General features: G+C 40.0%; 1 protein-coding gene across 1 annotated transcript in view; it reads right to left on the reverse strand.

The window, feature by feature from the left end:
• Positions 1–21,357, reverse strand: part of LOC138973254 (uncharacterized) — a 24,249-nt gene extending 2,892 nt beyond the window's left edge. The window contains exons 1-10 of the mRNA XM_070345975.1: positions 21,093–21,357; positions 12,011–12,355; positions 10,467–10,606; positions 9,647–9,800; positions 7,900–8,181; positions 4,361–4,639; positions 3,545–3,881; positions 2,850–2,993; positions 1,604–1,643; positions 1,113–1,171 (exon numbers count right to left, since the gene is read on the reverse strand). Of these exons, the coding sequence (XP_070202076.1) occupies positions 3,574–3,881; positions 4,361–4,639; positions 7,900–8,181; positions 9,647–9,800; positions 10,467–10,606; positions 12,011–12,355; positions 21,093–21,162 (1,578 nt within the window). The 5' untranslated portion in view covers positions 21,163–21,357 and the 3' untranslated portion in view covers positions 1,113–1,171; positions 1,604–1,643; positions 2,850–2,993; positions 3,545–3,573. The remainder of the gene's footprint in view (positions 1–1,112; positions 1,172–1,603; positions 1,644–2,849; positions 2,994–3,544; positions 3,882–4,360; positions 4,640–7,899; positions 8,182–9,646; positions 9,801–10,466; positions 10,607–12,010; positions 12,356–21,092) is intronic.
• Positions 21,358–25,183: the final 3,826 nt, after the last annotated feature.

A 25,183-nucleotide genomic window follows, 5' to 3' on the forward strand; every position in this document is an offset into this window, starting at 1 on the left:
GTTTCTGGGCATACCACCCCAAGACAATTTTTTTTTCGAGAAATGTCTTTGATGACGTCCTATCCGGCTTTTAGTGAAAGTTGAGGCGGCACTGTCACACTCTCATTTTTGAATCATTTTTGGTCACGCAATCTTCGAGGAAGCCAATGAGTTCGGTAATTAAAAATCGCGAAGTTCTAATAAAAAAATAAAAATTTAGTAATCGATGGAAAAAAGATTGCATCTTATTCTTTATTATTTCCTAATACCAAAAACATACACATAAATTATGTGTCGATAAAGAATTGAACAAGCTTCGAAAAGTAAAAAGAATAGAGAAAAGACCTTGTACAGGGTGACACGAAAAAAACAGATCCCACCAAAAGTTTAATATTTTCTGAAATAATCAGCCGATTCTTTTATTTTTTCAGGTGAGCCAAGCTGAAATGATGTTCTAACAGCCCACCAAGTTTGAGCTTCAAGATGTCATGGACAACGGAGCATAAGACATTTATAGTCGAGGCCTATTTTCGCCGGCGAACAGATTTGCTCGGGCTGCGCACAACAGACTCTCTGACTGAATCAATATTCCTCGGTGTCCTTGCTGATTTAGGGATAAGTTCAGAGACCATGGGACTGTCAATAACCTCAATAGTAAAAACCCTAACAGGGGATCCCACTCTGGTCGACCTAAATCAGCAAGGACACCGAGGAATATTGATTCAGTCAGAGAGTCTGTTGTGCGCAGCCCGAGCAAATCTGTTCGCCGGCGAAAATAGGCCTCGACTATAGGCTTAAATGTCTTATGCTCCGTTGTCCATGACATCTTGAAGCTCAAACTTGGTGGGCTGTTAGAACATCATTTCAGCTTGGCTCACCTGAAAAAATAAAAGAATCGGCTGATTATTTCAGAAAATATTAAACTTTTGGTGGGATCTGTTTTTTTCGTGTCACCCTGTAGATTTATTGATCGGTTTTAGCGTTTAGATATTACATTCACAAATTCATTCAATGAAGCAACATTATTGTATTTTGTTGCAGTCAGTGCGACACATGGTCATGGAACTATACTCGTACCATCAGTAGAAACTCAACAGAATACAGCCTAGCAGGTGGAACACATTGGAACGTACCTGTCGGTTCAGACGCCTGTCCAACCGGTTGTAGACCGAGATCCATAGACCTTGATTCTCTGAAAGAGTTATAAATATGCTTTGTTAAGATGACAATTATTCTGTAGAATATGCGCAGCAGGTGCAATGTTCAATCACCAGAGACAATATCTGCTATACATGTGCATCACACTTATTGGTATAGTTATATCGTACAACAAGCTGATACTACGGCAATAATTAATAGCAGCCACAATAATGGGTACAATAATAAGTACAATAAAAGTGGACACATACATCACATCTTGTAAACTGTTCATTCAAACGTGTGTGTGTGTGTGTGTGTGTGTATATGTGTGTGTGTGTATGTGTGTGTGTGTGTGTGTGTGTGTTGGTGTGATGTAGGGGATGGGTGCGTTTGTTTATTGTTATGTGATTTACATTATTTAAAGAATGTTTCTAATTGACAGTATTGTGTGACAAGCGTGTAGAGATCGAAGAGAGAAACGAACCTCTCCGATGTCGGTTTACTTCGAGGCTCATCTCCTTCCTCTGAAAAAGTAATAAATAATTGTCATTTTTGTTATAGACCCAAAATGGAAAGGAAACAACTCTTGAGAAAATATATTTAGGATAGATGAAAAAAAGTTGTTGATTACTTAAAGGCACACTCAGCTTCCCATAAACCATTAGTAAGTGTTTCTGGTCACAGACACTGTCAGGCTTTTACACACATTACAAACACCCTTTCGTTTAAACACTCATCGCTGGAGAACATCCTAGGTGCCCTCTATAAATATCGAGCAATTTTCAAAGAATGTATTTTTGCGTGGCCAGCCGGATTGTCTGTAAGACAATCGGACGGTCCTCGTTTTGGTGCTAGACCTAACTTTTGAAATCTCAATAATAAATTGACAGCTTGTTACACAAACATTGTTAAATTATAAAATAATTCTTTTTTCATCAAGACAAGATCAGTACAATTCGAAGTTTTGAAAGTTCGAAAAAAGAAAAGCCCGGAAGCGTGTCACGCAAAACGTGTTTCCTCATGCTAGCAGACAAATGTTCTGCATAGTGCCAGTTTCTTTGAACGGTCAACGCCACCGCTCAGTTCGTGTGACTCGCAGCCGTTTGTTGCGTTTTAGATGTACACAATAACGTGCTATTGCAGATACACATTGAAATCACAAACTGACGACTAAATTGTGAAAAAAAGGAAAGTGAATCACACGGGTTCACGATGGCTCAGGGGTTAGATAAACCACGAAAACAGGTGTGTGGTTTACGCGAGCTAAATGGCCATTCAAACGAAGGCGCTATTGAGAGTGTGTTCGATAAGGTTAGGACTGCTTTTTTCACGAGAAAATTTGAATCGTTCTGTAAACCATTTGAGACGGCCTGGGGCTTTAAGGCGATCAGTAATCTTAGCTTAGTTTAGTCCTGATCTAATTTCTGATCATACTTTTTTGTTTCTAGTCAATGCATGCTAAAAATGTGTGTCACCTAAACTTGAGAATAGCTTAGGGTATTATTAATTTCACAACATGCATTGCTCTCACACTAGTCAAGTTCATTTGATACTGTTAACGTACTTTGCGGCCTTGGTGAAAGCGACTGTACATCTATGATTCATAGATGCATACATTTTATTTGCATATATAATTTGCCATAATTATGAATATTAGCAGAATATAATTACGATGGTTATGCCCTAAAAAAGACAAACTCAAAATTATCGTATAGATTAATGTTGCTCACGGGCCCATGGCAAACTCCACCGACGTCTCCACAGCCAGACGACGACGACGACAATGGCAACCAACACCAGCGCCAGCGCAACACCCAGGCCAACAGCAACATAGTTTGTTGGTGACTCTCCTGTCGTGACGTCACTCTGTGCAGCTTGCAACAGTAAACACGAATTATAAAGTGAGGTTCTTCTTTGCTGAAGATTGAAATAAACACATAAATGATGTGTGAAATTAAACTGATTTGTGTCCAAATTGGCTTTAGAGAGCTAGAGGAAGCAAGTAACTCACAAATCTAGTTTTCATTACAGAGCCCCCTCTGGGAGACGTTGTTGTTGTCACAGGTCCTTGTCATCGCACTGGGTTCCAACGCTATGTATCATATTACTTTTTCTTTGAGTCAGGACAGGGTAGTGAAGGTATGGATGTAGAGTTACACTGAACACAATAACAATGTTTCAAACATTTTCCTCAGTTAATACTTTTTCCCACCGATATCCACAGTAAAAATATAAGTCTGCTCTCATTAAACATACATATCACTTACACATGTAATGTTATCTCGCCCACAACAGGGGATTAAACAATTGAAGGTTAGTCTTGTGAAGCTCGAGTTAGAGGACTACTTCTTATTTCTCGGCGTGTGAGAAGGATGAAATAAAGTCAATTTTCTTATGCTTTACAAAACAAAATATGAACTCTCACCATTATCATACAACACTTTAAATCTGACGTCATGTCAGTGACCCCTCAGTGTTGAAAAGCGTCACAGTGTAAAAACCTGCAGCTGCTGGTGACGTCATGATGTGTACAGTGAGAGTACAGGTGGAGATGTACAACGCACCAGGCTTCAGCTGGCAGGTGATGGTCAACGTTATGTTGATGGTTTCCGAAGCAGGGTCCGTTCCGTCTGGTCCCAGATACTTGAAGCTGCTGAAGGATGTAGGAGCGGGGTAGGCCATGACGTCAAAGTCAAGACCTGTGAGCTGATTTGTGTAGTTCACCTCCAGTGCCGGCTCTGTTAGCGCGATACGTGGTTTACCTGTTGGTGAAATGAACAGAAGTGTCTGTTACATTCTGTAGTAAAAGAGTACGGTGATATTCCGGTTTTAGTCAGTGGCTTGTATCGGTTTTAGCCACCAACAAGTAATATGGGTGTACATGTCCACATGCCGACAGTTACGATTTCATAATTGGCTCGGAAGTGATGACAGTCTGTTTGGGTGGTGGTCAGGCTGGTATTCGAAAACAAAATAATCCAAGAATATAGATGGATAAAAACCCCATGTTGTGTTGAGAGTAACGGGAATTAGTGTTGAACTGAAGCTGCATCTTTTAACTGACAAACAATCCACACACAAAACCACACACACACGTAAAAATGATTTCGTTACCGAAGTACATACATTCAACATGTTATGTTGAGAGTAACTAAAGCAGCAACTCTTCACTAAAAAATTAAACAAACACAACCAAAAAACCAAGCACTTAAGTAGGTTTCTTCGTTCCTGTAGTACCTACATTCAACATAGAGTTTTGCAGACACAGAAGTGTCGGCCTGTCCGATGACGTTGCTGGCAGAACAGAGGTAGGTGCCAGTGTCCGTACAGCTGGCTGTGAGGGGGAAGGTCAAGGGAGACTGGCTGCTGTTCACCTCTAACCCTCCCTGTCTGACCACTGTCATGTCTGCTACCGGTCTGCTGTCAGCTTCACACGTGAGGAGAACTGTGTTGTTTTCCTTCACTGTCACCTCTGTTTGTGAGCCTGAACCAAGCTTGAAGGACAGTCTTTCTGGTTTATCTGAAACATAAAACAAGTGGCGTGAAGCGAAATGAATGCGTTTCCGACGTTCAATGCAATGCATGTTTTCACTAAGACTATAGTTAATCATAGATTAACGGAAACCCTGCGGCCGAAAAAGCGCTGACCAGTGTCATATTGTTCCACAAGGCAAAACGTTATTTGCATACAATGGACTATTCTTGATTTTTGAGCTTGTTTTGAGTCGAAACACAAAAAAGGTATAGGCCTACACATACGTGGATTCAGGAGATGATAAAGAACACAATGTAATCATTCTTGAATTTGTGTGCGAACATTCCATTGTTTGTAAGTTTTAGGGCTAATTACAATCCCATAGTCCGGATTGGTTGAAAGATTGTTTTACTAACATTTTAATCAATTTGATACAAAATTGAAGTTGCCATAGTTCCGCCTCAGAAAAGCGGAAATGACATCATCAAAGTCATTAATAGAATTTGTTTTAAATAAAACATTTGGGGGTATCATTTTTACCAATTGGTTTGTAAAGTTAAAGAAGATGAAGGTGTCAAAAAAAGTTTCTAGTCTATGATAAATCTCTTCGTAAAATACAGAGATGTCATTCGACAAAATAATGACAAGATGCTGCAATGCAGTCATAACGTTAAGTTCATACTTTTGCGACTGCAGTCTCTGGCCGATAGCCATGCCAAACGTCGACAAAGATTTGAGAGACTCGTTCGACCTTGAGGGATTTACAGAGGTCGAGTGAACGGACTGTATTTTTAATGTGCTGGGTTTGACATGTATCTTTGACAGGCACTTGCACTTGCTCACACACACACGCGTCTGTGTCCCAGAGAAAGAGACATAGAGGGTATAGATATGTGTGCACAGAAACAGATACTACTACATGTATCATTATCATACCAAGTGATCAATTACAGCTATTTCTCGCGAGGAACAGATTTTGCACAGGGTAAATTTCCCAGTGAACGCCCACTCCCTACTTTTTAGATACACTGGTGCATAAGGAGGGTGGGCGCTTACATGGTAGTTTACGCTAATTTGCCAAAATCTATGAGTGCGTGAGAGTCTGCATACCTAAAACCAGGGGTGTACCTTAACTTTTTTTGCTACCGGCCAGGGGGGTCGGTAAGTCAAAAATTGAACCGGCCCCCCCAAATCCCAACTGGCCCCCAACTTGCCGGGATTTCTTACAACCGCCCCAGCGGTTCGTCACTTGCTAACCACATACACAAAAGACGTACATTCATACTTATAATGCATACATGTGGATTTGCACTACTAATAACTACCACAAACACACAGAAAACTTGATGACTAAAATGCTATGTTTTAATATAATGATAATTAACCTTGTTTTAATAAAGAATTTAAAATAAAAGCCGCCACAAAGAAACAAGAAATCAAAACCACATTCACACCCTGTCACACAATCACACACTAAACCTCACTAAAAGTTACCCCCTTTATGTACCCCTACCACACAATTTACAAAGTAATTTACTATGGAACTTTACTTACCACATAAACACACACTACAAAAGAGTAAATCAGCATTTTTTTTTAATTTAAATTATGTTTTTTGTTGTATAAAACCAAGTATAAAAAGCTGACTACAAACAAAACATTTTCTAAGTTGCTTTCTTGTTTTGTTTCTTTTTCTTTATGTCTGTGTTATTAATATTACTGTAAAAGTTGCATACCAGCCAAATTTACCACAGCTTAAGTCATAAATAATCAAAAGCATTACATTTCATTTCTATTTCCTAATGAAAACAAACAGATGTTCAGATTTCCTGATCCTAGAATTGTTCACAGGTGATCTTTATGCTTTTGATTCAGCAGAGTTGCATCCCTTGTCCTATTGTTGAAGGTCTGTCTTTTCTTCTTTATCACATATAGTGGATCTGGGTGGTTTTTTTTACTTCCTTAGTTGAAGGGAAATAATTGACAGCAGTAGTACTGTCACTACTTGTACTAAGTTGGTCAGCAAAGCTGGTGTTAACATATTTGGGAAAACGGTCTCAATGAGTATCCCTGCAGTCAATGACATAATTATATACATTTCCCAGAAACTGGATCAGTGGTACATAGCAGGCACATCAAAGGAAAAATACAGAGGGCTAGGGGGAATATGTTTGCTCTGGATGGGCGGTCAGATCAAAGGCAGATGCATTGTAAAAGCTGGTTGGCCTTGAGACCTGGGTCAATGACCGTTACTTGCAATCTGAACACAGCTGCCTGTCGAGACACTGACCTTCTTACTCGGGGTCAATGACCGAGTTTTTATCTGAGAGGAAACTGTTTTACAACATGTGAAAGTCTCTGAAGGATTGGTGAGCGCAGGATAAGATCAGAGAGGGGGTGAAGTGAATAGCGCAAAGAGGGGGGACGGAGGGGCGGTTTAACTATTTTGACTGCTGATGCAATCGCCAGCGGCTCGTGGCACTGGAGGGGTGATGACACGGTCAAGTGAGGCGGAGGGGGGTAGCTGTCTAGCCAATGTGTCTGACATTGATTGATGGTAGTCCTGAGTCCTCAAAGTGGGGGAAGGGGGGGGGGGGATGAGTGGGCAGTAGAGAAGTGACAGATTTTGAGATCGCCCGCAGAGATATTTGTTCGCCGGCCGTTCCGATTGACTACGTTGCCTAACGACTTTGTACTTCAGCAAAATTTGAACCCGCCCGGCGGGCGATTTCAGAGGAATTTCGAACTCGCCCGACGCGATTTGAAGTCGCCGCGGGCGAGCGCCAAAACTCACCCCTGTAAAACCTTATTATCTGTCTGCAAATGCTCCTGTCAGTTAATATCGTTGGCACGTTATGAACCATAAAACCAGACCAAACTTTAGCTAGTTAGGGAGAAGAATTTACCCGATGCTCCCCAGCATGTCGTAAGAGGCGACTAACGGATTCTGTTTCTCCTTTTACCCTTGTTAAGTGTTTCTTGTATAGAATATAGTCAATGTTTGTAAACATTTTAGTCAAGCAGTATGTAAGAAATGTTAAATCCTTTGTACTGGAAATTTGCATTCTCCCAGTAAGGTAATACATTGTACTACGTTGCAAGCCCCTGGAGCAATTTTTTGATTAGTGCTTTTGTGAACAAGAAACAATTAACAAGTGGCTCTATCCCATCCCCCCCCCCCCCCCCCCCCCCCCCCCCCCCCCTTTCCCCGTCGCCATATAACCCTTCGTGGTTGAAAACGACGTTAAACACCAAATAAAGAAAAAAGAAATTAGCTAGTCAGTCATCTTATGCAAAATCCTTACATCCAACTTTGAAGGTCCGACTTTCTCCCTGAACGTTTGTGGCCCAGTCAACGACACAACGGAACTGTGTGACGTCATGGTCAGCGCGAGTCAGTGTATGTGACACGGTCAGAGTGTCGTCACCATAGTTACCAAACTTGACAGAATCAACTCCCCTGAACCACACGAGTCGTCCTGCGGGTTGACCTACATTCACTGTGCGGCACGTGCAACTGACAGCTGTGTTCTCTGCTATGTAGTCATCTGCACTGCACCCTGTCATGGTCGGTGCACTTGGGTGTTCTGTTGAAATATAATTCAGAGTAAAGAACAAGACATCGCCATCGAACCTGGTTCATCAATAATCAAACATATTGTGCATTTACACAATACGACAGTAAAAAGCTGGAGGTGTGGCCCTATTGATGATGATCATCCGCTGGGCCTTGACTGAATGACAAGCTGTATATGAAACAGTGCTTTGATAGATATATGTGTGTGTGTGTGTGTGTGTGTGTGTGTGTGTGTGTGTGTGTGTGTGTGTGTGTGTGTGTGTGTGTTCGTGTGTGAAAATGATGCATTATTACACCCCCGGTATAGGGGTTACACCCCCGGTATAGGGGTGTGAAAAGGTTTCGCTCCATGTGTTTGTTTGTTTGTTTGGGTGTGTGTTTGTGTTCGCATATAGATCTCAAGAATGAACGGACCGATCGTCACCAAACTTGGTGAACAGGTTCTATACATTCCTGAGACGGTCCTTACAAAAATTGGGACCAGTCAAACACACGGTTAGGGAGTTATTGGTGGATTAAGATTAAGAGTGACATATTAATGGTCAATTGTTTCTTTGGGTGTGTGTTTGTGTTCGCATATAGATCTCAAGAATGAACGGACCGATCGTCACCAAACTTGGTGAACAGGTTCTATACATTCCTGAGACGGTCCTTCAAAAAATTGGGACCAGTCAAACACACGGTTAGGGAGTTATTGGTGGATTAAGATTAAGAGTGACATATTAATGGTCAATTGTTTCTTTGGGTGTGTGTTTGTGTTCGCATATAGATCTCAAGAATGAACGGACCGATCGTCACCAAACTTGTTACATTATAATTGTTTTTATCCGCTTTCGGTTTAGTGTTACAGCTGATTCTTGTAGGTTACTTTAGGGAATTTCCGGCACTGATTTACATGAAGGTTTACTTAGATTTGTGTGGATTGTGATTTCTGACTTGTGATTTCTGACTTCTGACTTCTGACTTGTGATTTCTGACTTCTGACTTCTGATTTCTGACTTTTGACTTTTGACTTTTGACTTTTGACTTTTGACTTTTGACTTCTGACCTCAGTTGGTGGCAGTGAGAATGGTAAGGACGGGGGTGTTTTTCCTACCTCGGAGGAATTTCTTGTTCCCATTGTTTTCATTCGAACACACACACACACAGACACAGACACAGACACAGACACACACACACACACACACACACACACACACACACACACACACACACACACACACACACACACACACAGAGATTGAGTCGCTAAGTTAAGTGTGTGATACGAACACGTCGAACAAACACGTATCATACTCAAACACCATGAATGGACGTAACGATTTGTGATCTGTTGAGCAAGCCACACAAACACACACACACACACACACGCACATGACAAGACGCGCTCACGCTCACGCTCACACGCGGCCATCCTGACAGCTTAACATAGTCATGGAAATGTAGTCAAACCAAAACGAACACCGAAAACATACCGCCGGTAAAAGAAGCTTCCATTGACACGTCTCCTGGATTCACTGTGACACTGTAGGTGTACACTCCAACAGCAGTCGGCAAGGCCTCGGTGAAGTTACAGACACGACTGGACGGTGTGTAGCCAGCTTGTTTTATTTGTTCCTTTGCTGATGACTGGAGGAAAAAAGACATTTCACTTATTTATATTAATGTTCTTGGTGTAGTGGTGTTTGTTGTATCAAAAGCCAGACGTTTTGATTGTGCCTCTAAAATACAAATAAACAAGTCGCGTAAGGCGGAACTAAATCATTTTGTCAATGTGTCGAACTCACAGAATGAAACTGAACGCACTGCATTTGTTCACCAAGATAAAACAACGTCGATCGTCAATCCCCGCGGCAAGGAAATCGCTCACTTTTTACGTACACAATGAAGCGCGTTTGACAAGCTAGTACAGCACAGTAGCGTATTGCGCTAAAAGAAGGAAACAACGCTTTTCTGTATTCCTTTTAAATTGTTTAGCTTGTTTTTAATGCAAACATATTATATCTATATGTTTTTGAAATCATGAAATGATAACGAATATTAATAAGATGAAATTATTTTTGGATCGATTTCTAAAAGTTAAAGCGTAGTACTTAATTAACCTTTGTCCGTTAATTGTGATCACATTTTTAGAGTAACTATGATATATGTATCTATTTTGAGATTCAGAATTCAATGAAGAACACGATGCAATCAATTTTAAATCTGTTCACGAAAATTCGATTTAAATGACAACTTTAATGAAAGCGTGACAGTGGTGCTTTAACTTTCACATACGCCTAAACACTCACTGACCACTTTCTGTCTGTACCACCGACAGATGTATCTGCCCCTAGAGGAATAGGCAGCTGAAGATATGTCACAGCGACCTGTTGTCTGCCAGTCAGTGCCCACTCTCTCAAACTTCACACTGCACGCGCTGACCACAGCGGGAGCTGGAACAGTGCAATGACGAAGATGTGTTTGACCATATTATACACACTAATTCGTGACTTTTTGCGTTCCATTTCACGAAGCAATGCCTAGTTTGTTTATAATTTAAACTACAATTCAGAGTGAAGTTTACCTTATAACAAATAACACTATATGAAACCATTCTTTCTTTATTTGGTGTTTAACGTCGTTTTCAACCACGAAGGTTATATCGCGACGATATGAAACCATTATTTAAGCATCTTTTTGTATAGGTCAATTTAAGCATGTTTTGCGATTTGTTTCTAATCAAATATTTTCTTTTCAAATATGTTAATCATTCATGAACGAAAGTTTACTTATTTTTCTCAGAGTCCTATGCCTTCCTTTCATACTTGCTTACATTGAAAAAGAAATACGTGTAACGATCCCAACGCTCGAAGTACGTCTGGTATGTTGGTACAATATTTGGACAGTTTCAAAGCAATCCCATGAGTCATTGTTGACGTGCGATCGACACTTGCATCAGTGGGAATAGCATGGGCGATGGCATACGAAATACGCAAGCTAGCTAAACAAAACAACCCTTTCTGGGTAGATAATTGATTTTGGTTTCTTCTCGTATGTTAACGTTTCAAAGGTTTGTCTATTGTTATTTTTTGTCGATTTTCAGTTAGGCCCTGCCGTTTTTGTCCAGTCGATTTTAAATGTACCCTTAATTGAGCGATGGTCACGTGCTACCTATAAAAGAAATCTTTAATCCGAAAGTTAATGAAGATGGTCAAGGGAACGTGCCTTCACTGGCATATACAGTTTAGAGGAAATGACACGGGAATTAAGGATTTTATTTGGGTGCGAAATCTGTTGCAATCATTGTTTGACAAAATGTATGTTAGTTATGAAGAGTGTCAGCATCCAAGGTTGTAAGATTTTGGCAATATCTTTGTCTTTTCGTAATCAGCATACATCAAATCATATATGAGTATAAAAATAGCTAACATATTTGATGATCAAACACGATTGAGTTATTCCAGTTTTAACAACCATGCCTCCATTTTGTCAGACCATACCAGCCGCTAACATGACATCATTCAATGACTGCACATGATTGCTGCCATTTCAATAACTAGAAATATCCAAACCTAACACATGGAAGATTAAACTGGCTTAAAACAACAGAATTAAAGAGGATTCTTTTTGATAACAATTTTTCGTTGAGATGACGGACTAACTGTGTAATATCCTAAATAATGTTGATGGTAGGGTGGGTTTACTCGTGACATTTCTTCTTTCAGCTGTTCTTTAGCTCTCATTTAGTTAATCAAACCATTACTTTTGCATCTGTACAATGAGCTTTCCCAGAAACAATTGATAAGAATTGGTACCATGTACTGTGACCTAACTTGTTTAAATGTAGGCATACTCACTAGTTAGATCCATCCGGCAGGTGTTGTCTGTGCCTGTTGAATTACCGCATCTCAACGTCCCCTCCCTCACCAGGTACTCTCTCTGTGAGGGATCAACAGTCATCACGCTCTCTGTGGCAGACCTGCTGGCGGTGAAGGTGGGGGACACGACTCCCACCTGACAACTGTCGGGTATTGGGGGACACTTCCCGGCAGAAAACTCTAAACGGCCATCCTCACCCAGAAAGATCCACTGCACGGTATTTGCAGCCGGGAAGTCCCGGCAGGTGAAGCTGGATGTCTTGCCACGCTCCACTTCAGCGACACGCACGTTACCATCGTTCACACAGGGGGACAGCGTCAGGGCTGTCAACATACAACACTGTTTTGTTCACCACAGCGAACGATTCTTTTCTTCAGGTTAACCAGTAAGAGAGATATTGAATAAAATGAACCTATGACGGCTTACTAGTGCCAAAACCTGGGGTTACCCATTATCACGTGATAATGACTAATTAACGCCGGGAAAATTAGTAATAAAGACGTGAAAATGGTAATTATCAAGGGAAAATTACAAATTTTCCCTTGATAATTACAATTATGAGGTTTTGGCACTAGTAAGCCGTCATATGAACCGCCATTGGCAATGGATTGTTCGGTGCGGCATGTGCACTTGTTACTCGTATAATATTTTAGTATATGTAATGTTGCGATCTCTCTTTTGGTCTATTATCAAACTTTGATCGATGAAAAAGAAAAAACACCCAGTTAATAGGTGTCATTCTAAAATCAAGAATCAGAAAACGAAAAAGATCGACGACAGCAGAAACAAGTCGCGTAAGGCGAAATTACTACATTTAGTCAAGCTGTCGAACTCACGGAATGAAACTGAACGCACTGTATTTTTTCACCAAGACAGTACAGCTTCGTCAATCCCCGCGAGAAGGAAATCGCTCACCTCCCACGTGCAAAACGCAGTGAAACTAACACGCCACAATAGCGCGGTAGCGTATTGTGCTAAGCCGGAAAGCGGGCTTTTCTGTATACTTGTTAACTTTCTGAGCTTGTTTTGAATACAACCTATCATATCTATATGTTTTTGGAATCAGGAAACGATAAAGAATAAGATGAAATCATTTTTGGATCGATTTCTTAAATTTTAATCGTAAGACTAATTAATCTATTTTCGTTAATTGTGATCACATTTTAAGAGTAAACATGACATATGTACATAATTTTAGATTCAGAATGTGATGAAGAATACGATGCAATCAATTTTAAATCTGTCTGCGAAAAATCGATTTTAATGACAACTTTAATGAGCAAACTCATTACTTAATTTTTAAGCCTCCATGCTGAAATGCAATCCCAAAGTCCGGGCTTCATCGAAGATTACTTGACCAAAATTTCAACCAATTTGGTTGAAAAATGAGAGCGTGACAGTGCCGCCTCAACTTTCACGAAAAGCCGGATATGACGTCATCAAAGACATTTATCGAAAAAATGACAAAAACATCTGGAGATACCATACTCAGGATCTCTCATGTCAAGTTTCATGAAGATCGGTCCAGCAGTTTTCTCTGAATCGCTCCACACACACACACACACACACACACATACACCACGACCCTCGTCTCGATTCCCCCCTCTACGTTTAAACATTTAGTCAAAACTTGACTAAATCAGTGTAAAAAGTGTTCTAACATCGCACAGGTTTGTAACGTGAAATGCATGCGTGTGTTTGATTGGTGTTTGACACGCGTCGTTTCAATCAGAGGGGTGACAAAAGTCATTCATACTCGAGGTCGACAAACTACTAAGGGGCTCCGCTCACCTATGTAACTTCAGCAGGACCGACGACGCACTGCAGATTATAGAGGTAATGATGCGTGCGTGCTACGTGTGCCCGAGTTCGCACACACACAGCGTCAATGCCGCGGGTGTAGCGAGAAAAAACAGGGGAGCTTAATTCCGAGTTGACATTAAAATTTGCAAGTTCTCTCCCTTAAAGTGCGCTATACGACACACTTTAAAAATAATTAAACTTCCGCTCCTTGACGCACCCCCCCCCCCCCCCCCCCACCCCCCTCCGCCCTTGTGGGCCACTCCCTATCCACACACACAATCACACTACGGCCACACACAGACTCTCACCCCAGAGATGTACTCAGTGACTCTCCCTCCATTCTCTCGCAGACATTCCAAGAGATAACGACTGTTCACGAGTCTCGTACATTGGGCAGAACCAGGGGGGCCATTTACTTTCCTCTTTTTCATACAGGTCAACAGACACATACATACATTTGATATCACTTAACGGACATCAACAATACAGTTGTCTGTGGACTTCTCCACACACATTAACATTACAGTAATAAAAATAAAATAAAACCATAAAACTAACATCGGTAACAAATCAACACACAATTCAATCAATTACAACATGTTGTTTAACGAAAACACATAAGCCCCCCTTTTTCAATGAAGTCGGTGAAAGAATACACAAACGGATGACGTCCAACGACGGAAACGTACGATGGAAATATGATCAGGTAATAAGAAGCAAACATCATGCATTTGATAAGGCATAGTAGAAGTCTTTATCGACATAGGACGAAATCCAGCAAATTGCGTAGATAGGGGTTGGTTGGTGGGACAAATAATGTTCACTTGCTGACGCGCGCACTTCAATGCTGCTGCTGCTGCTGCTGCTGCTTTGCCGCTAATGCAAGAGCGTGTATCCTCTGGCACTCACTTGCCAGAACGTTTGGCGCCAAACCCTCCACTACAACACCCTCCCCCCCTCCCTCCTTACTTCTAGGTCCCGCCCACATCCGCTATCTCCATTCCTTCCCCCTTCCTCTCCAGTCCTAAATACCATCGCCTCACCTTCAGTTTAAAAACAATTTATCGTTCCTCTAAACTGACAAATAAATGTAAGTTAAATTGAGCATTACCACCAAGCATTTTGACATAATTCGGATTTTTTTGTTCGTGAAAAAAGTAATTGAAATTTTTGGAAACAGTAACTTTAAATCTCAATGACAAATTTGAATTATCGTCCTTGTAGTGTTTGTTTAAAATGTGTAATTTGTTCTGTGGGGTAGGTGTAGATAGATTAAAAACAAATAAAGAATAAATATGTCACATTAATACTGATTCATATCCATATGTGAACAATGTTTTGTACTGTTCAAAGTTAATAAAAAAATTTTTATTAAAGATCCGAACTTGCTGAATTCGAACCACGGACCTCCCTTCTAATAATCGTCATAATCCCTTCTGCAGCATGCAGCGCCGCTGACTCTGCTCATGTGTATTTTGCCCTTAAAGCTGTGGTCCATTTATGACTTTCCGGGGCTACGAGGTAGAAAAATAGGAATAAAATCATGTACATAATTCTGTACAGCAAACACTACCCGAAACCCCACCTATACGGCGTGTATGACCTTGAGAGCTTCAGTCAACGCTTGAATTTTGCAGGGATAACATCCGGTTTGCTCTCTCAAGACTGATCATATTATTATCTTCAAGAGAGATCAAGGGGAAAAAATAAACGCCCCGGCGAAGATTCGAACTCTCGACCTCGAGACTTCGTGTCTCATGTCCTAACCACTAGGCTACTGCGCCAATCGAGAGAAAAAAAGAAAAACACTGATATGAATTCATGTTATGTTATTCTTGAAGCAGCATGATTTATATCTCTATCCGCCCACTGTTCAGAAATGAATACATGTATAAATATTTCTTAGTTGTCTGTTTTCAACTGCACAGAGTTTTAGAGAGATTCAATTACTGTTCTTGTCATTTTTCTTGCATGTTGTAAATAGAGATATCGCAGCTATTTGCATGGCGCGAATGTCGTGTAGCATGACGGTGTAAACATGTACTGCGATTCCGTGAAACATGTTTGCAAATAAAGGCAAATTTTGAAAGCAATTTTTACAATTTTGCAACGCATGAATGGTAATTCAAGCGTAGAATGATATAAAATTATCATTTTTTTTATCTTTGAAAACACTAGTGAAGTGGCCTAGCGGTTAAGACATCGGCCCCGACATTTTGAGGCCCCGAGGCCTTGAGTTCGAATCCCTGCCAAGTCGTTTATTTTTTCTGCTCGATCCTTCTCGACAAATATGCTCAGCTCTGAGAGAGCAAACCGGATGTTACCACTGCAAAATTCAAGCGTTGACTGAAGCTCTCAAGGTCATACACGCCGTATAGGTGGGGTTTCGGGTAGCGTTTGCTGTACAGAATTCTGTACATGATTTTATCCCTATTTTTCAACCTCGTAGCCCCGGAAAGTCATAAATAGACCACAGCTTTAACTAAAATTTGGAGCGTCGCACGAAACTTCGCTTCGTCGGAACGAAACAACGGATCACACAACATTTCACATATTATTGACAGTTCAGACGGGCGCTGTGGCGGCGTGGTAAGACGTCGGCCCCTCTTAATCGGAAGGTCCATGGCAGGGTTCGAATCCCGGCCGCGGCAGCCTGGTGTGTTAAGTGTGGAGATTTTTCCGATCTCCCAGATCAACTTATGTGCAGACCTGCTAGTGGCTTATCCCCCTGCGTGTGTACACGCAAGCACAAGACCAAGTGCGCACGGAAAAGATCCTGTAATTCATCGTCAGAGTTCGATGGGTTATAGAAACACGAAAATACCCAGCATGCTTCAGTCCGAAAGCGGCGTATAGCTTCCTTAATGGCGGGGTAAAAACGGTCATAGCCTACACGTAAAATTCCACTCGTGCAAAAACACGAGTGTACGTGGTAGTTTCAGCCCACGAACGCAGAAGAAGAAGAAGAAGACAGTTCATGGTGTGACATGAAGTTTATAACTGTCATCTCTCCGTTTTTTGCTGCGTGCTTGTTGGGTTATGAACATGACCAGGAACAGTTAATACCTGATAGTGCGGTGTGAACAACTTACTGTACAGGTAAGATAAGCTTTGCGCGGAAGACTGAATAACAACCCTGGATGTAGACAGTCTCAGTGAGAGCCTCAAGTTTCATTCATCGTGGTTAACTGTCGATTATGTTTTCGGGCTGTTTGTCCCATTTGTGAGACGGACTTTTGAATGTATGGGATGGAAACAGGATCGGTAAAGACAAAAACAGCAGCTTCTTAATTAACTGTGCTAGTTGAGAAAAAAAACCAGAACAAAACGAGGACTGTGTTTTTCAAATCTGCTGTGCTCCTTACCATGTGCAATCACACAGCTGTGACTAGAAGACAGATGAATAGAGGAAACGTATCTTTTAACTATCCCAGTCTCGAAATCTTAATGTTGTTGAATATGTAGAGGTTACATGCCGAGTCTCAGTGATTATTAAAAATAATGGTCGAAGTTAGCGGATCATGAAAAATGCGAGCTTCAGCGAGCTTTTTCATGACCGCGAACTGAGACCATTATTTTTAATAATCACTGAGACGAGGTGTGTAACCTCTTTATTCCCCCTTTCTTCAGTTATTCAAAGAAAACAGGAGTTTTTGTGCGAAAGTTTGATCGAATCCGAATCACTCAACCAGTCAACCTGCGCAGGCGATCGATTAATGCGCGGTTGTATAGTTCCGTGCAAATCATTCCATTCTGTTAACACTTCTTGTCAGTTTCCCTGTTTTAGACTAAAATCAAGTACACAGATGTGCTTTTATTCTGCTGTGGCGGTAAAGGCAGATATTGTGTGTTCTGTTTATGTTTTAGTATCGCTTTAAGATAATGTTCTTTCGTCAAATGGGACTAGCAGACGAACTTTTGCACCCGTGTTCCAACGTTAATTACTGTATGAAGTTCAGTTTTCTGGGGAAAATAGTGTATGAAACCGCTTTATGTTGTTTAAATTGATGAGGTGTGTGCATTTGGTTGCGTGTGATCTGTTTATAAAATGAAATATTGTTGAAAACTGACCGTCGGATTGCAGTCAGTGTTGTCGAAGAAACTGCGTTAAAAGAAGGGGAACTACTCTTGTCGGCTAGAGTATGAGTTACTTGCCTTGGGAATTTGCTTGTGATGAACGGGTTGTGCACGGCAGATCTAGATTCAGAAAACAACAACACTCATGGATTTTATATGGAGATTCATGTGTTCAGGCCTGTAGTTGTTAATTTAAACGCGGTATGTTTGTATTGTTTGCTCCAGAGATGTATACTTCGTACGTATAGAGCGTTCGGAACTTTTCAGTCGCAAAAGTAGTACCAAAACAGAACAGCTTCTCAACCCATTGCACTATCGAGGATTCAGGCTGTTGCTGGCTCGTTATTTGTTTGGTTGCTGGGTCATTATCGAAAAATAACTAGCTCTACAAGTTTACAGAGGTAAAGAAGCAGAGGGGGGAATATAAATAGTTTTACCTTCACAGTGACATTCAACTACAGCGCATTACCAGCACCAAATCATGAAACGCAAATCTTGAGGCAGTTGTCAGTCGTAACTTGATAGCATTGCAAATCCATGTCTTGAAGACTTTGTACGCGTTGCTTCCTTGCAAATTATAGTCAGTTATAATGAGCAAAGGACACACAACTAACTATCAGAATTCCAAAGGCCTCAGGCAAGTAGACTATCTTATTATCGATTGTTATTTTGGGCGATCCAAACGTACCGCTCTAAATTCATGTCTTCCGATTAGCATGACTTATAAAGCACCTCCTGGCCTGTATGTTAGTTGTTATATGATTGTCAGACTGTGTGTTTTTATCACACACTTTATTTCGCAACTCGATTAGTGTGTGTGTGTGTGTGTGTGTGTGTGTGTGTGTGTGTGTGTGTGTGTGTGTGTGTGCCAACTACCGATAACACTAGCTTTATCGAATCTTTTACTCATTACCACAGACGGCTATCTTTGTTATATTTAGTCAAGTTTTGACTAAATATTTTAACATCGAGGGGGAATCGAAACGAGGGTCGTGGTGTATGTGCGTGTGTGTGTGTGTGTGTGTGTGTGTGTGTGTGTGTGTGTGTGTGTGTGTGTGTGTGTGTGTGTGTAGAGCGATTCAGACTAAACTACTGGACCGATCTTTATGAAATTTGACATGAGAGTTCCTGGGTATGAAATCCCCGAACGTTTTTTTTCATTTTTTTGATAAATGTCTTTGATGACGTCATATCCGGCTTTTCGTGAAAGTTGAGGCGGCACTGTCACGCCCTCATTTTTCAACCAAATTGGTTGAAATTTTGGTCAAGTAATCTCCGACGAAGCCCGGACTTCGGTATTGCATTTCAGCTTGGTGGCTTAAAAATTAATTAATGACTTTGGTCATTAAAAATCGGAAAATTGTAAAAAAAAATAACAATTTATAAAACGATCCAAATTTACGTTTATCTTATTCTCCATCATTTGCTGATTCCAAAAACATATAAATATGTTATATTCCGATTAAAAACAAGCTCTGAAAATTAAATATATAAAAATTATTATCAAAATTAAATTGTCCAAATCAATTTAAAAACACTTTCATCTTATTCCTTGTCGGTTCCTGATTCCAAAAACATATAGATATGATATGTTTGGATAAAAAACACGCTCAGAAAGTTAAAACAAAGAGAAGTACAGAAAAGCGTGCTATCCTTCTTAGCGCAACTACTACCCCGCTCTTCTTGTCAATTTCCATGAGCGGTGGACTGACGATGCTACGAGTATACGGTCTTGCTGAAAAATGGCATTGCGTTCTGTGAGTTCGACAGCTACTTGACTAAATATTGTATTTTCGCCTTACGCGACTTGTTTTTTATTCAGGTCGTTTTCAAACCAAAGCATACGTGCCACAGAAAGAGCAAGGAAGGACTGGTGTTAGCATTGGCGCGCGACGCATGTCTCAAGATAAATAGAGAATACTACATGGCTTGCTGTGTCGTACCAGATTTACACGAGTTGTTTTTTTAAATATTGAACTGCGAGCGAAAGCGAGCTGTTCACTTTTTGAAAAAGCAATGAGTGTAAATCTGGTACGACACATCAAGCCATGTAGTATTCTGTTTATCCTACATACTGTACTTACGTGTATTTTACTGAAAATGTCCTGCAGTCGATCGAGGCAGCTAAATTGAAGACGCTTGTTTTGGAACCTCGATCTCTTCTAAAGCCTCGTCCAATCTATTACGTGAAAGCAAAGAAACGTCACTCTGAAAGTGTGGCGTGACGTGTTAGTTCTAAAGATTCATCAAGGGTAATTAGCGAGCGCAATTTTTGTTTCTATAATGACGTTTGTCTCGGTGACTTTGGCATCATAAGCAGTGGAAAAACAGGTCCCTGCCAGACTTACTTGACATGACCTCATTTACATGATATACACACGTGTGATTTGAACGATTATTATCTCACGTATAAAGACTGACACCAACGCACACACCCGTAAACCATCACATATACGGTCAGTTTTTTACACACAGTACAAACACCCTTTCGTTGGTTTAACACTCGTACTGCGCACTGTTATAGGGTGTTTGTACTGTGTGTAAAAGCCTGACCGTATCTGTGATGGTTTACGGGAGGCTTACTGTGCCTTTAAAGTGTGATCCGTTGTCAACCACACGCTTTTGAACGTTTCAGTTTTAGTTTCAGTCACGAGGCGTGCTTAACAACAAAATGATTGTATCATAAACTTTTTGTTTTCTGCAACTCAGTATGATCCCAGGGTCACGGTTTCGAATTTCGCCCGGGACGGACAGCATATGTATGCCATGGTTAGATGGTTCGCGACGTAAAACCTCCAGGTAATGAATGACGTTAGATGGTTCGCGACGTAAACCTCCACGTAATGAATGACGTTAGATGGTTCGCGACGTAAAACTTCCAGGTAATGAATGACGTTAGATGGTTTGCGACGTAAAACCTCCAGGTAATGAATGACGTTAGATGGTTCGCGACGTTAACCTCCAGGTAATGAATGACGTTAGATATGGTTCGCGACGTTAACCTCCAGGTAATGAATGACGTTAATGCACACACCTACATTAAGCAGCCTCTGATATTAGAATAAAGAAGAGTAGAGAAGAACACCCGTCGCGATATAACCTTCGTGGTTGAAAACGACGTTAAACACCAAATAAAGAAAGAAACAAAGAAAGAAAGAGAAGAACAAAATATACCCTTACCTGAACAACGGACGAACAGAAGCATGAGCCAAACACAGCATGGTAATAACGCCTCTTTCAACACGGCCATGTTACCATTGTGATGTCAAGAGCCCTGTGTGTGGTGCTGCTTCTCTCTATGTAGTTCTGTGTCTCCAGTACGTGAGTGTTGACAACTTATAGGTTTCAAATATCCTCACGATAAATAATCACACTTTAAGTTAAATCACGGACGTCTAGAATTAGGTGTAAATCCTAAATCAGTTCCGTCCCCGCTCTGTCACTTATTATATAGACTGTAGTTACTGGTGAAGGAAGTAAATAACAAGTCAAGTAGCTGTCGAACTCACAGAATGAAACTGAACGCAATGCAACGCAGCAAGACCGTATACTCGTAGCATCGTCAGTCCACCGCTCACGGCAAAGACAGTGAAATTGACAAGAAGAGCGGGGTAGTAGTTGCGCGAAGAAGGATTGCAGGCTTTTCTGTACCTCTCTTCGTTTTAACTTTCTGAGCGTGTTTTTAATCCAAACATATCATATCTATATGTTTTTGGAATCAGGAACCGACAAGGAATAAGATGAAAGTGTTTTTAAATTGATTTCGAAAATTTAATTTTGATAATAATTTTTATATATTTAATTTTCAGAGCTTGTTTTTAATCCAAATATAACATATTTATATGTTTTTGGAATCAGCAAATGATGGAGAATAAGATGAACGTAAATTTGAATCGTTTTATATTTTTTTTTACAATTTTCAGATTTTTAATGACCAAAGTCATTAATTAATTTTTAAGCCACCAAGCTGAAATGCAATACCGAAGTCCGGGCTTCGTCGAAGATTACTTGACCAAAATTTCAACCAATTTGGTTGAAAAATGAGAGCGTGACAGTGCCGCCTCAACTTTCACGAAAAGCCGGATATGACGTCATCAAAGACATTTATCAAAAAAATGAAAAAAACGTTCGGGGATATCAATCCCAGGAACTCTCATGTAAAATTTCATAAAGATCGGTCCAGTAGTTTGGTCTGAATCGCTCTACACACACACACAGACAGACAGACAGACACACACACACACACACATACACCACGACCCTCGTCTCGATTCCCCCCTCTACGTTAAAATATTTAGTCAAAACTTGACTAAATATAACAAGTCGCGTAAGGCGAAAATACAACATTTAGTCAAGTAGCTGTCGAACTCACAGAATGAAACTGAACGCAATGCCATTTTTCAGCAAGACCGTATACTCGTAGCATCGTCAGTCCACCGCTCATGGCAAAGGCAGTGAAATTGACAAGAAGAGCGGGGTAGTAGTTGCGCTAAGAAGGATAGCACGCTTTTCTGTACCTCTCTTTGTTTTAACTTTCTGAGCGTGTTTTTAATCCAAACATATCATATCTATATGTTTTTGGAATCAGGAACCGACAAGGAATAAGATGAAAGTGTTTTTAAATTGATTTGGACAATTTAATTTTGATAATAATTTTTATATATTTAATTTTCAGAGCTTGTTTTTAATCCAAATATAACATATTTATATGTTTTTGGAATCAGAAAATGATGGAGAATAAGATGAACGTAAATTTGGATCGTTTTATAAATTTTTATTTTTTTTTACAATTTTCAGATTTTTAATGACCAAAGTCATTAATTAATTGTTAAGCCACCAAGCTGAAATGCAATACCGAAGTCCGGGCTTCGTCGAAGATTACTTGACCAAAATTTCAACCAATTTGGTTGAAAAATGAGGGCGTGACAGTGCCGCCTCAACTTTCACGAAAAGCCGGATATGACGTCATCAAAGACATTTATCAAAAAAATGAAAAAAACTTTCGGGGATTTCATACCCAGGAACTCTCATGTCAAATTTCATAAAGATCGGTCCAGTAGTTTAGTCTGAATCGCTCTACACACACACACAGACAGACAGACAGACAGACAGACACACACACATACACCACGACCCTCGTCTCGATTCCCCCCTCTATGTTAAAACATTTAGTCAAAACTTGACTAAATGTAAAAATGTGCACAGCAGCTATAGGCCACTGCTTGTGTTGGTTTAACAATCGTAGTGCGCACTGTTATAGCTTCTCGCGGAAATTATATTTAACAATAATTACTGGTTCCACATATATATATCCTTGGCCTGCAGAGAAAGAATTATAAATACTTGCACATTTGGATTGTATACGTTCAGTATATTACAATCGTTTGAAAATACATCACTCGCGTAAAACGATGTGATATGGATTTAAAAATACAAACTTTTAAACACAAATTAAGAAAACAATGCATACTTGTTTTTGTTGTTGAATGTCAGCATCGTAATCGTACCTGAATACCAATGACAAAAGTAAAGAGAATACATTATGGTTTTCATTTAATATACTTTATTATCTTTCAAAGAACTGAGAATATGTCACACAACGGTATCTACCTATGAAAATAACCCATAAACGAGCTTTTGCGTTCACTGGCGTGTAATGAGTTTTCCATGCAAGCTTGCGATTTATTTGTACAGTCATCCCAAAACAGGTGTTTTCTTTTTTGATTAGCTTCTCAGTTGCGTGTTTGTAACAGTCGTCCGAAAACAGCGGTTGTTTGGTTTTCCTTAGCACCTTCTTTGGCAATTTCTCAAAGACCCACGCTTGTACTATAGTAACCTAGTCTTATTTGGGGTGAGCAAATTCTATTGCAAGTCAACGTTTTCCTGCTTTCAAAAATCAGAAAGAAATAGGACTGTCACATCATTTCCGTGACAGAATCGATGACACATGCTTTGGCGTATAATTGTGAACATGTGGACATTGTGAGCATACCGAGGGTTTATTGAGTTTTAAAGTTGCCAGACTTGGTTTAAACAAAACTTCATTCATCTTTGATATCGTGATATAGGCTTATATACAATATCTGGCAGTGATGATACCTACTCAAGCATAATGCTTATACATGTATTCGCGAATACCAGGTGAAACAGACTTGTCAGATCTTTTTCCTCATTTTTGCAAAAACATTTTTAATTACGTTTTGAATACAATACAACACAAACATACATATATCAGAAGATCTGTTATAACAAGAAAACAATATTTATTTGTAATTAACAATTTAAGATAACAATTAAGACAACATACTTATATATTGACTAAAAAAATCACGACAGTCGTCTATACAAGCTTCACACTAAAATAGATTTGTTAACGTCATGCCTTGATTTCTTTCAGGAGAACATTTACTCCAGTGAGTAATGTACAGTATATTGTCAGGGCTTACACACACAAAAACGGATTTTCCGATGTTAAAAGTTTTCAAAACCGGATTTCCGGCGAGAACCGGAAAGGTGTTAGCCCTGCATTGTAGCTGTACAAGTTCGTGGTGTATTGCTTGTCACAACATTTGTGTCCTATCTATATGTACAGGTATGTTCGTGGTGATTTGCCTCTCAGAACATGTGTGTCATATACATGTACATCTTTGAAACCTAAAATAGATAATGCAAAATTGTGCGCCCATCCTTTTGGCTTTAGGGTTAATTTTACTGTTCATTTGATTTTGCACCAAAGTCAAAGTTGATCAACACCAATGGTTGGTTCCACACAAAGTAAAAGCAGTAAATAAGAAAATAAATTAATTATGTTTAAAAATATATTATAAGAAATTATATAGAATAAATTATGTTGTGTAAATAAGAAGGCAGTAACGTGCCGAAATATTGATTATATAAACTATATAAACGTACCTAACCTGGTTACTGGTGTGTTTTCTTGTTATTTAAAAGTAAAAGCAGTTCTCCACGAGAGACAGCTTTGAGTTAAATAAAAACACAAAAACACACCAACTAACAACTCCTTATTAGTGAAGTTTTATTTTTGAGAATACTCGGTATGCTCACGTAGCTTATTGCGTGCTATTCGGTGACAACATGGTCTTCCTTTGAAATGATGTACAGCGCGCTTCTTCAAAGCAAAATTGTTTTTATTTTTTATTTTTTTTACTGTGGGCCTTTTTATTATATTTAGTCAAGTTTTGACTAAATATTTTAACATCGAGGGGGAATCGAAACGAGGGTCGTGGTGTATGTGCGTGTGGGCGTGTGTG

This window comes from Littorina saxatilis, linkage group LG8 (genome assembly GCF_037325665.1).
Source record: "Littorina saxatilis isolate snail1 linkage group LG8, US_GU_Lsax_2.0, whole genome shotgun sequence".
NCBI lineage: Eukaryota > Metazoa > Mollusca > Gastropoda > Littorinimorpha > Littorinidae > Littorina > Littorina saxatilis.